At 48.5% G+C, this 15310-nt stretch overlaps 1 protein-coding gene across 5 annotated transcripts in view; it reads left to right on the top strand.

Annotated features, from left to right (window-relative positions):
• LRRK1 (leucine rich repeat kinase 1) overlaps positions 1–15310 on the top strand; it is a 149787-nt gene that overhangs the window by 91730 nt on the left and 42747 nt on the right. For all 5 annotated transcript variants that reach the window (XM_031668292.1, XM_009211002.4, XM_017960966.3 and 2 more), the window contains 8 exons: positions 1001–1128; positions 1225–1388; positions 2544–2681; positions 4856–4968; positions 5839–5915; positions 11580–11709; positions 12368–12480; positions 12906–13120. In XM_031668292.1, the coding sequence (XP_031524152.1) occupies positions 1001–1128; positions 1225–1388; positions 2544–2681; positions 4856–4968; positions 5839–5915; positions 11580–11709; positions 12368–12480; positions 12906–13120 (1078 nt within the window). The remainder of the gene's footprint in view (positions 1–1000; positions 1129–1224; positions 1389–2543; positions 2682–4855; positions 4969–5838; positions 5916–11579; positions 11710–12367; positions 12481–12905; positions 13121–15310) is intronic.

Here is a 15310-nt window from a genome sequence, read left to right as displayed (position 1 = left end):
CGCAGGACTCCAGCAGCAGGTGGACAGTGTGGGCAGTCCAGGCTTGCTTCTTCTGGAGGCCTTGAGGGGAGACCTGAGCCTTACCCCTGAGCTTGCACAGAAAGAGGAAGGACCTTAGTTGATTTCTTTCTTTATTTATTTTATTTATTTTTTATTTTTTTTGAGATGGAGTTTCACTCTGTTGCCCAGCTGGAGTGCAGTGGCGCGATCTTGGCTCACTGCAACCTCCAACTCGCTGGTTCAAGCGATTCTCCTGTCTCAGCCTCCTGAGTAGCTGGTATTACAGGCATGCGCCACCACACCCAGCTAATTTTTGTATTTTTAGTAGAGACAGGGTTTCACCATGTTGGCCAGGATGGTCTCGACCTCCTGACCTCGTGATCCGCCTGCCTCGGCCTCCCAAAGTGCTGAGATTACAGGCATGAGCCACCGCACCTAGCCTACTTTCTTCAGGACACATAGCTGCAAGTCCTCATTCCATAAAGGGGTTGAATTGGTTTTTAAAACGAAGGCTCTAAGTGAAGTAAGAGTCAAGAATGTTGGAAAGAGCTTGGGGTAGGAAGTAACCCATGGGACTCCCAAGTGAGAATGGGAAGGAAGCCTGCACACCAGAACTTAAAGAGCAAGTGCCGCCCAAGTGGGGCCCTTCACCTGGGCCAGATGGACAGGTCCAGAAGGTTAAAAGCCCGGCTCTGTGGTCTCAGCAGCTTTCAGGGAACCCACTCATTTTGCTACTACATGCATGCGAAGGATTAGAATCCCTGTTGGTCAGCGGGGCCAGGGCCCACCAATGAGAGATTTGTCTTTACCTACACAGGACACAGTAAGATTTCTTCAAATGAATTAAAAATCATATGCACTACATTTTCAATGCACACTTTTTAACCTTGCACAGAGAGAAAAAGAAAAAAAAATACATCTCTTGGTTTATAGAAAAATATGTAAATTTGGTGTTTTCCCTCTTTCTTCTGATGCCTGCCTTCCTTCTTCTCCGTCCCAGGCTACTTGAAATTGACATTTCCAGCAACAAGTTGTCCCACCTCCCTCCTGGATTCTTGCACCTCTCAAAACTTCAAAAACTGACAGCTTCAAAAAATTGTTTAGAAAAATTGTTCGAAGAAGAAAATGGTATGTTTTCTCATCAATGACCTGAGTGAATTAGTCATTTTCTTCTTGGTTAGGGATATTTTTACCAATTCATACTTTGTGTCTTTTTTTTTTAAGCCACTAACTGGATCGGTTTACGGAAGCTACAGGAACTTGATATATCTGACAATAAATTGACAGAACTCCCTGCCCTGTTCCTTCACTCTTTCAAGTCCCTCAATTCTCTGAATGTCTCCAGAAACAACCTGAAGGTGTTTCCAGATCCCTGGGCCTGCCCTTTGGTGAGTATCACACCAAAAGTCATGAAAGCCACAGTCAACTCTGCATCTCAGCTAGCCTCAGAGAGCCCTCAGGTGCATTACCTCAGTTCATCCCCTCGGCAGCCAAGCCAGGTAGCAGGACCTGGTTCCCACATTGTAGCATTGTCACTCAGCATACAGTGAGGCTAAGTGTCCTAGGCAAGTGACTCACCTGAAAGCCAGACTGCCTGGCTCTGGGTTCAAGAGCCACCCAACAACACCCACAGAACTTTACCCAGAGACAGCTTGCACCCTGGCACTGGAGTAGTCATGCCTGAAAAAGGAGGGTTCAGTTCTTTGGGGACAACTATCACATGAGAGTAAGAAATCAGACTGGGCACAATGACTCACGCCTGTAATCCCAGCACTTTGGGAGGCAGGTGGATCACGAGGTCAGGAGATCAAGACCATCCTGGCCAACACAGTGAAACTCCATCTCTACAAAAATACAAAAAAAAAAAAAATTATCTGGACGTGGTGGCGTGTACCTGTAGTCCTAGCTACTCAGGAGGCTGAGGGAAGGGAATTGCTTGAACCGGGGAGGCAGAGGTTGCAGTGAGCCAAGATTGCACCACTGCACTCCAGTCTGGCGACAGAGCGAGACTCCATCTCAAAAAAAAAAAAAGAGTAAGAAATCACCAATCACAGCACTTCTGATTAAATGGTATTTTTGCCTCTGGGGAATTTTGCTTGTTAAAACAGATGGAACAGCATAAAGAGTGTGTGTGTGTGTGTGTGTATTATGGCTGTTGGTTTTAAACCAACAGTAAACGTCATCACTGACATTAACATTCCTAGTTTGGCCATTTGTGTAGGGGAAACCAGCTTCTCACTCCCGTGTGGTCCTGAATTGTTCCATTATTTCCAAGGACAATGGGCCGGATGTTCTGGAATGAAGGGAAAAGACCATGAGCTCCCCCAGGAAACCCCATTCCTGTCCCTTCCTTGGACCAGGGGTGGAAGGACAGGGACAGTGAGGGTGTGCAGCCTTCCGACAACACTCAATCATCTTCATTACAGGACATTATTGTAATGGTCCATTTTTAACATCAAATTTGGAAACAGTCTCACAGGCACCACTGCATTTAAAGAGCTAACTAAGATACTTTTTTTTTCTCTCTCTCGTCAATCTCTTAGAAATGTTGCAAAGCTTCCAGAAATGCCCTGGAATGTCTGCCAGACAAAATGGCTGTCTTTTGGAAAAATCACCTGAAGGATGTGGATTTCTCAGAAAACTCACTCAAAGAAGTTCCCCTGGGACTTTTCCAACTCGATGTAAGCCTAATAGCCCTTTTTTCTCATTTTCAGCTTTTGAGAAAAAATTGCTCCATGTTGCAGTGAAATGTATGTGTTTTCCCTGAGCTTCTGAGACAAATGTAAGGGGAAAAGGTGAAGAAAAAGTTCAGCTATCAAAAATACACATGGCCATGAACAATGATGAGGGCGGAATATGGACAGCAGAAGCAGCTATGTTAGGTGGTAGTGGGGTTATAGTTCGTATCCCTTGGGACTTTCTTTAAGTCCATGGCCTGCCCATATATGAGGCTGAGTGGACACTGAGAACTCCAGGAAGGGCCTTTCCACAGAGCCCTGTGTGCCTACCCAGAATAGGGGTGCTTTCTCACTTTAGGTGGTTTTAGGTGGTTGGCTGGTCCTTAGGCAGACAGGCCGTGGATCACACTCATTGCTTGGAGCTCAGGGCCAACCCCAGAAGGAGTCCCATCAGTGCCTGCTAAAGGCATCAGGACAGTCTCACCAGGGCCCTGTGGTGGACCCCCAGGCAGAGTGCCCAGGCCACCCTGCACAGGCTTCAGCCCCTGGTCCTGCCAGGCCACTGCCAGAGCCCCCACGGGCACTCCTCCAAGGCCTGGTGCGGCGACCCCCACAAGGCAGCGAAGGCCCCTTCAGCATGTGTATCCTCAGAGAGGAGGGGCTGTCATGTCCTAGGCTCCTGACAAGCACAGGGCAAAGTCAGGGACCCAGGGACAGGAATTTTCACTTCTCAGAAGAAGAGAGTCATGCGGGGGCGCCCTTGGGGGGGGTCCCACATCATACTCCTCTCAGGGTATTCCTGGCCTTCAGTCCTTGTCCATAGCCCTTGGGCCCCTGTTCTGAGTCTGTCTTCTCGTATTTCACACCAACAACTAACAGGCTTGGTTTTTTGGCTTCCCCCAAAGCCCAGAAGCAGCAAATCAGGAGAGGCAGAGCCTTGTCCAGTGCTTCACCGTGGGCCTGTGGGAATGTGTCTGCTCGAGGTCTTTTTCTCCACACTGGGAAGGGGTGGATGGGTACGTGGGAGACTTGGAGGGCCCTGAGGCCTGGCACATGGCAGGGTCTCCATAGAATTTCAGCAGGTGGGGGCTGGTTGCAGTGGTTCTGATGGTGGGCGGTGGCGTGAGCCCCTTCAACAAGGAAGGAGACAGAAGCACCAGGAGGAGAGAATTTAATGTGGGGCAGCAAACAGCCTGTGGCCCTCCTGAGGTCACCCTGGTTGTGGGTGGGATAGTTGGTGGCTGTGGTGATGTCCTCAAGCAGGGAGATAGCATGTCTAAGGTACTCCTGTAAAGTAAAACATGGGCCAGGCATGATGGCTCAGACCTGGGCACGGTGACTCAGACCTGTACTGCCAGCACTTTGGGAGGCCAAAATGGGAGGACTGCTTGAGGCCAGGAGTTTGAGGCTGTAGCAAGCTATGATCACATCACTGCACTCCAGCGTAAGCAGCAGAGCGAGACCCTATCTCTAAAAAAGTAGATAAATAAAAAGAAATAATAACAAAAAAAGAATAAAACATGTTCAGGTACAAGGTAGCCCCTCATCTCCCTTGGTGACTGGGTTCCCTGTAGGGTCTGTTTGCAGTAGGGCTGAGGGAGGGCTACCCACAAGGGGCACCCCAGACACGCTGATAATCCTGAGGGGCCCAGCTTGGGACTGTGTTGGCTAGCAGAGGGCACGAGGCTAGGGCAGTTACCCTTAGTGGTGCTGCCACCCCTGTCCTCAGACCTGGGCCGGCCCAGGAGGCCACCCACCGGGAGGCGACAGACACCAGCACTGTGCTGTACGCCCCATGCCACCCCCACCAGCCTTGACCCGGTGTCCTCCAAACCGTAAGAGTCTGGCACTTTCCCCGGAGAGACCCACCAATAATCAGCACTCTTAAGAATCCTTAACACCGACAGCTACTTGGGCTCCTTTCACTCTAGAATAATTGCCTCTCACTGCCTTTGAGGGAAGAGCTCCTGTAGATAGATGGCCCCGTTGCTCTGTTTGATATCATTTCATGAGTTTGAAGAGGCTGCCGAGCCCCACACAACTGGGATCTGCATGAAGGCAAATTGGTTGGAATCGTTTGACTGCACGTGGTCGGGAACTGACTGGCTCTTCAGTCTCCCCTCCCTTCTTGTATCTGATGCCATCTTAGCTTCTCTCTCCCTCCCTCTCTCTCTCAGGCCCTCACATTCTTGAGGTTACAAGGGAACCAGCTGGCAGCACTTCCACCTCAAGAGAAGTGGACCTGCAGGCAGCTCAAAACCCTGGATCTCTCCAGAAACCAACTTGGCAAGTAAGCAGGGGCCTCTCCTCCCCAAAGGGTGTATGGGGCCGCGGTCGAGCAGGTCCTCGGAATGGCGGCAAGCGAGTCTGCAAGGGCTGCTGAGCCACCAGCTGGGGGCTTAACAACAGAAATCACTGGCTTACAGCCCTGGGGGCTGAAGTCCGAGGTGGCGGCGTGGGCAGGCCTGGCTGGTGTCTCCTGAGGCCCCTCTCCTTAGCTTGCAGATGCCGTCTTCTCCCAGTGTCCTGGCGCGGTCGGGCCTCTGTTTGTGTCTGTGTCCTAATCTCCTCTTCTTATAAGGACACCAGTCGGATTGGATTAGAGTCCATCCTAATGACCTCATTTTAACTGAGTTACCTCTTTAACAGCCCTGTCTCCAAATACAGTCACATTCTGAGGAATTGGAGGTTAGAGCTTTGACATAGGAATTTGGGGGGACGCAGCCCATAATGGTGTCCTTTCATTTCTAATTTTTAGTCTCCTGGAGAATCTTGTCTCTCACTTCAGCCTGAACTGTAATTCTATTCAGAAGTCTCTGCTGATCACTAACTAAAACAGACGCATAATTGAATAAAAGCACCCAGCCCCAAAGCCTTCCAATAGGTGGAAAGCCAGGATGAGCCCAGCCAGCCTCTGGAAACCAGCCACCCCCATTCATTTGCAGAAGGCCACTCTGCAGTATCATGGTGGAACTTGCACGCCAAAGAGGACTTCTGCGGGGGGCAGTGTAAAAGGCAGCTGCCACTGCAACGTGCACCTCTGCCAGGCCCTGAAGAGTTGCACCTAAATTTCCGTGGCTTGGCATTATAACATCACAACCAAAAGAGTAATGTTTTTGCCATGCTGTCCTCAAATTTTCTCTCTTTTTCCTCCGCACAGAAATGAAGATGGACTGAAAACAAAGCGTATTGCCTTTTTCACCACTAGAGGTCGCCAGCGCTCCGGGACTGAGGCAGGTGTGTGTTGGTTGGGAGATGCTGGTGTTCCCAGATAAGACAGCCCGGGTAGCCTGGTTCCTGCTCCACCAAAGAGGGGATCGCCCTTATCTTGAGCCTTCCCCTTCAATGCCCTGTTGCAATGCCACAGATGTCCATGTTCAAATGAGAACCTTGCACATGAGCTACGCCCATTCCTTCTGTCCCACGTGTGACACTCCAGTATCCTCAAGCCCTGCTCTCCTGCGTGGAGGCCAGTGATGCCAGCAGCTAACGTATGCAGCTGATCTACACGCCAAGCAGTGCCCTAGACAGGTTACGTATGTGAGAGTCTCTCATCCTCACAACGTGAAGTATGGGCCACAGTTCCCGATTTTGCACCTGGGGAAACTGAAGCTCCCAGGGTGTCTTAGCTCCGCTGCCATACCAAAATACCATTGACCGAGTGCTTCAACAGCAGACACTTATTTTCTCAAAGTTCTGGAAGCTGGATATCTGGCAGGAGGGCGCCAGCACTGTCAGGGGCTAGTGAGGGCCTTCTTCCTGGCGTCCTTCTCTCTGTGTCCTGAGATGGGGGAGAGAGCAAGGACTCTGGTCTCTCTTCCTCTTCTTTTTTTTTTTTTTTTTTTTCTTTGAGACTAAGTCTCACTCTGTCACCCAGGCTGGAGTGCAGTGGCGCGATCTCGGCTCCCTGCAACCTCCGCCTCCCAGGTTCAAGCTATTCTCCTGCTTCAGCCTCCTGAGTAGCTGGGATTATAGGCATGTGCCACCACACCTGGCTAATTTTTGTATTTTTGGAGATGAGCCACCGCACCCAGCCCCTCTTCTTATAAGAATGTTAATCTCATCATAGGGGCCCCACCCACATGACCTCATCTAAACCTAATTACAGCTCAAATATCCCATCTCCAAATAATAATTTTGTATTTTAATACAATATAGGATGCCAGGAAGAAGGCCCTTGCTAGCCCCTGACAGTGCTGGCGCCCTCCTCTCAGATATCCAGGGCTTCACCATGTTGGCCAGGCTGGTCTTGAACTCCTGACCTCAAGTGATCTGCCTGCCTTGGCCTCCCAAAGTGCTGGGATTACAGGCATGAGCCACCGCTCCTGGCCCCTCTTCTTATAAGAACGTTAATCTTATCATATGGGCCCCACCCTCATGACCTCATCTAAACCTAATTACAGCTCAAATAGCCCATCTCCAAATAGTGTCACGTTGGGTATTAGAGCTTTGACATATGAATTTGGTGGGGGGCAGGGGACACAGTTCAATCCTTGACATACAGACTGACTGATTTGTCCCAGGTCGTGTGGCTGCTTCTCAGTAGCAAAGCCAGGTTTCATCCCAGGACTGTGGGACTTCAGCCCTGGACCAGCAGCTCCGTGCTGTTAAGTCTCTATTGACACACGATGGCATCTTGCAAAGCCCACATGGATCACGGCCACCTTTGGCCTCACAGGCTGAGGTGAGGCCGAGGTTGCACAGGGGCTTGTGGTCTTCCCCAAAACTCATCAGAGACAGAAATTTTCCTAGTTTTTGTGCTGGTCACACAACAAGGCCAGTTCAGCACAGAGTACATCTAGGGAAACAAGCTCTTTTAGTTCCATTATCTTCTGTGAGACGCAGGGGAAAGTATGGAGCTGTCCCTTTCATTAAACAACCAGCTCTGCTTCTTAACCTCAAAGCTACGACTTCCAAAGCCAGCTCCGTTCACAGAAATATCCCTCAGGATGCTGGCCCAGAAAACCAGAACCCATGTCCAAGTCGTTTTAAACATAATACAGCTTTCTTCTTCAGTTTGATAGATGGCTGTTGGCAAGTACGGATAGTGTGAGGTAGGGATGAGCGACGCCACAGAGGCGAGGACACATTTGCAAGAGGTGAACTAGGGAGTCTGCCACTGCTATGCTCTTGGATGAACTGGTGTGCTTGTGTGTTGAGTATGATACACATAGAGATCTGTCCCATAAGAGCATGTGTGTTTATATGTGACTGAAAAAGGAATATCAGTGGAACAGATAAAAGAGTTCAAAAATAGACCTAAGTAAATATAGGAATATATCAGGAGTCCCCAGCGCCCCCCAGGCAGCGAACCGGTATTGGTCCGTGGCCTGTTAGGAACCAGGCCACACAGCAGGAGGTGAGTGGTGGGCAAGTCAGCATTAGCTCCACTTCCTGTCAGATCAGCGGCAGCGTTAGATTCTCATAGGAGCGCGAACCCTATTGTGAACTGCGCGTGTGAGGGATCTAGGTTGTGCCCTCCTTATGAGAATCTAACTAACGCCTGATGATCTGAGGTTGAACAGTTTCATCCCTAAACCATCCCCTTCATCAGTGCTGCAGTCCATGGAAAAATTGTCTTCCGCAAAACCGGTCCCTGGTGCCAAAAAGATTGGGGACTATTATTATATAATATATGACAAAGACAGAATTTCAACTTAGTGTAAAAGGATGCTTGCTTACTTCAATAAATGGTGTTGGTATTCCTGCCTGGAAGGGGGACAAAACACGACACTAGATTACAAAAATGTCTATGTGGTAGGAGGTTTAAGTATAAAAAAAAGAAAACAATAACATTTAAGGAATATAGGTATAATTTGGCTATGAGGGAGATCTTTAAAATCTAGTTGGAAAATCCATGAATAATTTTTTTAAAAGACTAAAATCGTTGGCTTCATAAACATTCAAAAAGTGTGTGCAGTGGGAAGCATCATAAACAAAGTCATAATGCAAACAGACTAAGAAGAAATATTTGCAACACAAATTGTTGCAACACGAATTGGCTTAAGTCCTTAATATACAAAGAATGCTTACAAATTGATTTAAAAAAAAAAAAAAAAAAAGACAACACAATAGGCAAAAAAATGGCCAAGGGATATAAACAATTTGCAGAAAAGGAAGTCCAGAGGGCCAGGAAACAAATGAAAATGTCCTTAACCACATGAATAGGGAAATGCAATTATGAATTTCATAACTGATCCTTTTATAAATGAAGGGCCTTAGGACTTTAGAAATTGAGTCCAGACATAGGGATTTCACTTGGAAGGAAGGGGAAACGAACACCGTCTTCTTCATGCCAGACAGGATGATGGGTATGAGAACAGGAGCTAGTGTAGACCTCGTTCACGCAATCCACTTGTGTGGATTAGAAACGTGTCTCCAACTTAGAAATGCCGAATCCTTCCTGGGACCACGGAGGAGTGTGCAAGGAAGTAGGCTCAGCACTCAATGAGACGCCAGAGGGGAAAGTCACGGGCAAGCATGGAAAAGCACCATAGGAGCATGCGCAGTACCAATGTTCCAGAAAATGACAGCTGGCGGCCCGCAGGAGGATGTCTGGGGAGCCACGTGAGGGGGCCGCGCCCCCGGGAGGTTCTCTGGCAGAGGTGAATCTTGGCTTTGGCAGATGACAAAAGCCTCTTGATTCTTTAAACTTCATCTAGAAAGTTGAGGCCCACACCTGAGTGAAAAGAAGGAGGCTGTTTGCAAACCCTTTCCCTCAGTAGGGTTATTCTCTCAGGGCCATGGACCCTTGGGTAAGGAATTATCTATAAAAGACAGCTTGTTTGCAGAAGGATAGTAAAATTCCAGGTAGATTTATGTACATTCAAGTAGCCATATTTGTGCAGTGGCCTCATCCAAAAATAATTTGGATGGCCGTTTTTACGGTAAAAATCAGACCAGCAGAGTCATAAATAACTTATGAATAAATAATTACAGTTCATAAATACCCCGAACTGTGTTCTCCCCAGCCCAGTGCCCATCATTTTCGACACCGGGCCGGGAGGTCTGTTACAGGTGTTGCCTCTGCAATCATAGCTCATTATTTCACCCGTCTCTTACCTAAAGAGGCTTCATAAACACCGTAGCGAAACTTTAAAATTGGAAAGCACAGAGGCCAGGTGTTTAGAATGTGTTCTCTGGGGAGAAAGTAAGCCTTTCTCGTTATTGATGTTCTTTCATGAAAATGTGAATTAGGGCAGGCTAATATTGATCATCTTTTTTCACTGAAGAAAAAAAAAAAAAGGAAGCTTTTTGAACATTTCCTTACCTAACAAGGACTCATACAAAGCCATCTTTAGAAGGCTGGTGCACCTTCATTTCCGTAGGGGCCCCTGCAGTGAGTTCCATTCACAGTGCAGCTAACTGGGCAGATTTTCCAGGCGTTGGTTTTGGTATTCCATTATCGGCTCTCCCTGAATGTTCTTGGAGGCCAGGTTACCCATTACCATTGTTATTGCAGCTACATGTGTGGAGGAAATCCAGAGCCAAGGCAGGGTAGCTATGATCAAGGGCAACTGAGCCTGGTTTCAGCCCAACAAAAGAATCCTGGCTTCTCCATTTTCCATGTCTGGCAGGGAACCCTATGAGAGGGCTTTGAGGCAGTTGTTTTATCTTGAATTCTCTGAGCTCCCAGGCATGCTGTCCTCCCCGCTCTCCAGGCCTTAGTAGAGAGGATAAAGGCACTTCAGAGATTCTGCTGAAATCCAAACCTCTGATTCCCATCAGTGTGCGTTTCCAAGCTCTTTCTCAACTCAAATGCTCTGGTGCCCGTGGAAACAGCACATTTGACATGATTTTCATGGTAATCTCATAGTTAGCCTAATTAATAAAGTCACTTAAACACTAAACAGTTGGCTGGTTTTTCAAAGAATGTCATCTTAAGAAGCATAAAAATAGCCAACTGTAGTATATTTTCATTAACTAGCTTTTTTTCATGGAAAAAGCAATGCATGTATATTTTAAAACACCATTTTTGAACGGTAGCAAAGGGCATGGGGTAAATATTCAGTCCTCTAGTAATTCCTTTCCCCAGAGACAACTATGGAATTCAGTGCATCTCTGGTAACCATTGTGTTCCTGTCTAACAACTGTATGTAACCTATATGCATACACATGTGCAGGTGTGGTGTGTGTGTATATAACATATACATGGTGTGCATGTGTGTGCATGCATGTGTGCAGACATTTTCTGGTACAGTAATAAGCCTTCTAGATATCCGGTTCTGAACTATTTTTTTTTAGATGGAGTCTTGCTCTGTTTCCCAGGCTGGAGTGCGGCAGCACAATCTCGATTCACTGCAACCTCCTCCTCCCAGGTTCAAGCAATTCTCCTGCCTCAGCCTCCCGAGTTGCTGGGATTACAGGTGCCCACCACCACGCCCAGCTAATTTTTGTAACTTTAGTAGAGATAGAGTTTCACCATCTTGGCCAGCCTGGTCTTGAACTCCTGACTTCGTGATCCCCCTGCCTCGGCCTCCCAAAGTGCTGGGATTACAGGTGTGAGCCACCATGCGTGGAGCACCTTGCCTTTTCAATTGATGGGTAGCTCTTGAGTATCACTTCATACCCCCATACATGTACACCTGCCCCATGCTTTGTAATAGCTGCAATTATTCTATTACTCATTGAACCAACCCTCTGTGGCTGGACACATAGGTTGTCATAGATTGTCCTCTATCTCTGCCACTGAGTGTCCTCATTCTCACATCTTTGCCACACATGCATGTAAGGCTGTCTGTAGAATGAGAATTGCTAGGTCGATGAGGTAAGCATTTTGTTTTGATAGGTTTGCCAAAATGCCCTCTGGAGGTTGCATCCATTTATACACCCACCTGGTCATCATGGTGTGATGGTCCAAAATTATTTTTAAATGCAGTCTGCTTTGCCCTGTCTTTGCAGCATGTGTGCTGGAATTTCCGGCCTTCCTAAGTGAGTCTTTGGAAGTCCTTTGCCTGAATGACAACCACCTTGATGCAGTCCCTCCCTCGGTTTGCCTACTGAAGAGCTTATCAGAGCTCTACTTGGGAAAGTAAGTACACATCTGGAGGGGCCGTGCTGGCTCTGCTGGCCCAGAGAGGCAGAACACCCATCCCTAAACCAACTGGGACACAGAAAGCCAGGCAGAAAGAAGCCATCTACTTTCCAAGAAGCAGTAGTAGGATTTTCAGAACAGGGCTTGATCAAGGAGGTGGGGAGAGAGGAAGACGGAGTAGCGATGCAATGATACACACTTTTGCTACATCACTCGGGCTGTGGTAAGGAGAACCACTCAATCATTCATCCTTTCATTACTGAGCTCCCATTGCATGCCAGCTACTGCCAGGGGTTCTAGGCAGTGTGCAAAGCTTGATGAGAATGTAAAACGTTATATTAATATTAAAGTGACATCGCCTTTTCAAGAAGAGGTAGTGATTATCTTTATGGTGATGTAATTAGTAGCAGAGACAGGAAAGCTGGGGGAGGGGACTCAATTCTAAGCCATGGGGATTTTCAGAAGACAGAGCTGCCCTTTCTACCACTGACGCTCCAGGAGAAAGGCTTTGGAATTAGTGTTGAAATCAGGGCCCAAAGTATGGGGTCTGGGATGCAGGCTGCAGAGGCTGACAGGAGCCACGTGTGTGTGTGCGTGTGCGTGTGTGTGTATGTGTGTGTATGTATTATCTCGTGGTGAGCACATCTGTCTTCAGCAACCCTGGCCTCCGGGAGCTCCCTCCTGAGCTGGGGCAGCTGAGCAACCTCTGGCAGCTGGACACTGAAGACCTGACCATCAGCAATGTGCCTGCAGAAATCCGAAAAGAAGGTAGGGCTTCCGCAGCCCTGTCCCCTGCCATCACCTGCTTGGAAAGGCAACTCCAGTCCACTTGTTAAGTTTTGGGGGTGGAAATAGTTGGTGACCCATGGAGCCCAGCTCCAGGTTCCAGGTTTGGCAAGATGCTATAAAATTGCCCCTAAAGCAATCGTTACTGAGGGTCACTATATTGAGAAGGACCAGGTGATAAAACTGTGACCTCCTAGGCAGCAAGGTCTTTGTCCATAGGTTCTTGCCTTTTAGAGTTGACTTTTGGGGTCATTAGTGTCACGCCTTCCCTCCACCTGATCCAGTAGTCTTCCTTAACTGTCCCCACTAAAACACAAAGAAAGAGTTCCTTCACAACAGGATTTGTGTCCTAAGAGATGTAAGCATGTTCCCACACAGCTACCCTTCCCCGTAATGATTCTGCACAGGCCCCAAAGCAATGCTGTGTTACCTGCGTGCTCAGCTGCGGAAAGCGGAGAAGTGCAAGCTGATGAAGATGATCATCGTGGGCCCCCCGCGCCAGGGCAAGTCCACCCTCCTGGAGATCTTACAGACGGGGAGGGCCCCCCAGGTGGTGCACGGAGAGGCCACCATCAGGACCACCAAGTGGGAGCTCCAGAGGCCGGCTGGCTCGAGAGCCAAGGTCAAGGATGGTCGGCGTGCAGACTCCCTGTGGGTGGGAGGGACACCCCTTGGACTCCTTCTGCCTTCTCCCCAGAGAGCCCAGGATTTTCTTGGCCTAGTGTCCAAAGCTCAGGACCTTTGCAGGAGCCACTGTGTACTGTTCCATACCAGCTTCTGCCAAGAGCAGCGAATCATTTCTTAATGTGACCTTGTGGTTTTTTCTTTTTCTTTTCTTTTTTTTCTTTTCTTTTTTTTTTTTTTTTTTTTTTTTTTGAGACAGGGTTTCACTCTGTCACTCAGGCTGGATGCATTCTCAACTTCCCCTCAAGTAACTATAACAGGGTGGGAAGATTAAGCGATCCTCCCACCCTGTGTGTTTCTGTTATAGTTACTTGAGGTTCTGGGACAGTGTTTCTTAACCCTGGCTGTCCATTAGATTCCCTTGAGAGGCTTTTAAAGATAGCAATTCCCAGGCCTCACCTCACTGCTCTCTGACCCCAAGGATTCAAGTTCAAGTGGTCTGGGGTAAGGCACCCCCAGGACTGAGAGCTAACCACTGTTGCAGGCAGTGAAACACACCAGCATCTGCCCGCCACCACCCCCCCGCACCCCGAGGAGGCTAAAAGCACTCCAGGACTTACTGCCCTGCCCTCCCTGACACCTGCTTTCACCCCAGATTCTGAAAAGTCCTGTTTCTAAGCCCTACTTAAAATGAATCCATCACTGCTTGAACCCGGGAAGTAGAGGTTGCAGTGAGCCAAGATCATGCCACTGCACTCCAGCCTGGTGACAGAGCAAGACTCTGTTCCAAAAAAAAAAAAAAAAATTGAATCCATCCATAAACCTCTTAATCATCCTGCCTTCCATTCAGTGCCAGGCAAATGGAAATGAACATTTTCCTGTTCATGAAACAGAGAAAAGAGCCCACAGACTATTGGTGAGAACTCCATCTCTGGAATAGAGCAGGGGCAGTTAGCCCTTTCTCTGAGCTCGGGGAACGAACACACATAGATAAGGCCATCCTCATCAACTGTATTTGGATTTCTGCCACCCTGTGGTTTCTCAGGATCCAAGAGGCAAGGAGGCTGCTTCATTGTGGAAAACTGAGGAGGCTTGAGATCCAGATGTTCCATGATTTTCCCCCAAAGCTCCCATGCACAGTGCCAGCGTCTTCCTCACACAACCCCTTTCCAAACCTGGTTTGAGAAAGTAGGCATTTAAGCTGTGCATCTATTCTAACATGGACTCAGACATTGATCCTCTAAAGGATGAAGCGCTGCCTGTTGGGGCCAGAACAGTCAAACACGACAATCAATGCCAGGCCAATCCTAGAACATTCCAAGAGCAAATCTAGCTGACTCAGTCTGAAGGTTCTCTCCAGGAACCAGAATCTTCTGCATTCTCTCCTGCTTTGCCTTTTTCTTAACAATTACGCAATCTCATTTCTTGTCTTAGCTTCCTCTAGCTGAGGCCTGAGAGGTGAATTCATGCTTCTATTTTTCCTGACCTTCAGCCCCCACTTCCTTTCTGTGATGATGAAAGGTCCCCCATCCTTTAGTGGAAGGATGATCCTGTGAAGACTGAGCCCGCAGCTCTCTGCGTGGCCGGCCTTAGCTTGTTGAGAACAGCTGTTTTCATCTTTATACAAAACCAGGTCAGCACGCTGTGTCTTGGAGGCTGACGCTGCCTCACAGAGATGACTCCTTGCTGTAGAAAACTGCAGCCTTAGCTTCCAGGGCCAGACTCTTACCTCATGCAATGATAGAGAAACCACCGTTTACACAGCCGTTCCCAGCAGCCTGACAGCTCATCTTTTGTTTGATTCCCACAGGGTGGGAGGGAGTTTCCCAGCATCCTTGGTGGGCGCCAACCTCTGACCCCCACAAGTTCAGAGGCCCATCTCCTCCTCTTGCCCTGGCACACAGGGAGGCTGAACCCCAGTGCAAGCCATGACATCAGAGCACAGCTTCCTCCCACAGGGCATCCCCTACGCATCTGCAGGCCAGACGGAGCCAGGCCCTCTGACGTCTGTCCAGGGCCTGGCCTCTGCTCTGCTAGGAGTAGACAGAAGTCCCACTCCCATGCCACTGGGCCCCTGTCCCTCACCCCGATAACTGCTTCCTAAGAAACTATAGGGTGTCCAGAACTTTTCCACGGTTGTTTTTTTTCAGACCCCCAAGTACAGCTTCCAGAGTTATCAGTTGTCTCT

The sequence above is a fragment of the Papio anubis genome, chromosome 7, assembly GCF_008728515.1.
Source record: "Papio anubis isolate 15944 chromosome 7, Panubis1.0, whole genome shotgun sequence".
NCBI lineage: Eukaryota > Metazoa > Chordata > Mammalia > Primates > Cercopithecidae > Papio > Papio anubis.
Note: the sequence above shows the minus strand (reverse complement) of the source record. Positions and strands in the feature narration are given on the sequence as shown.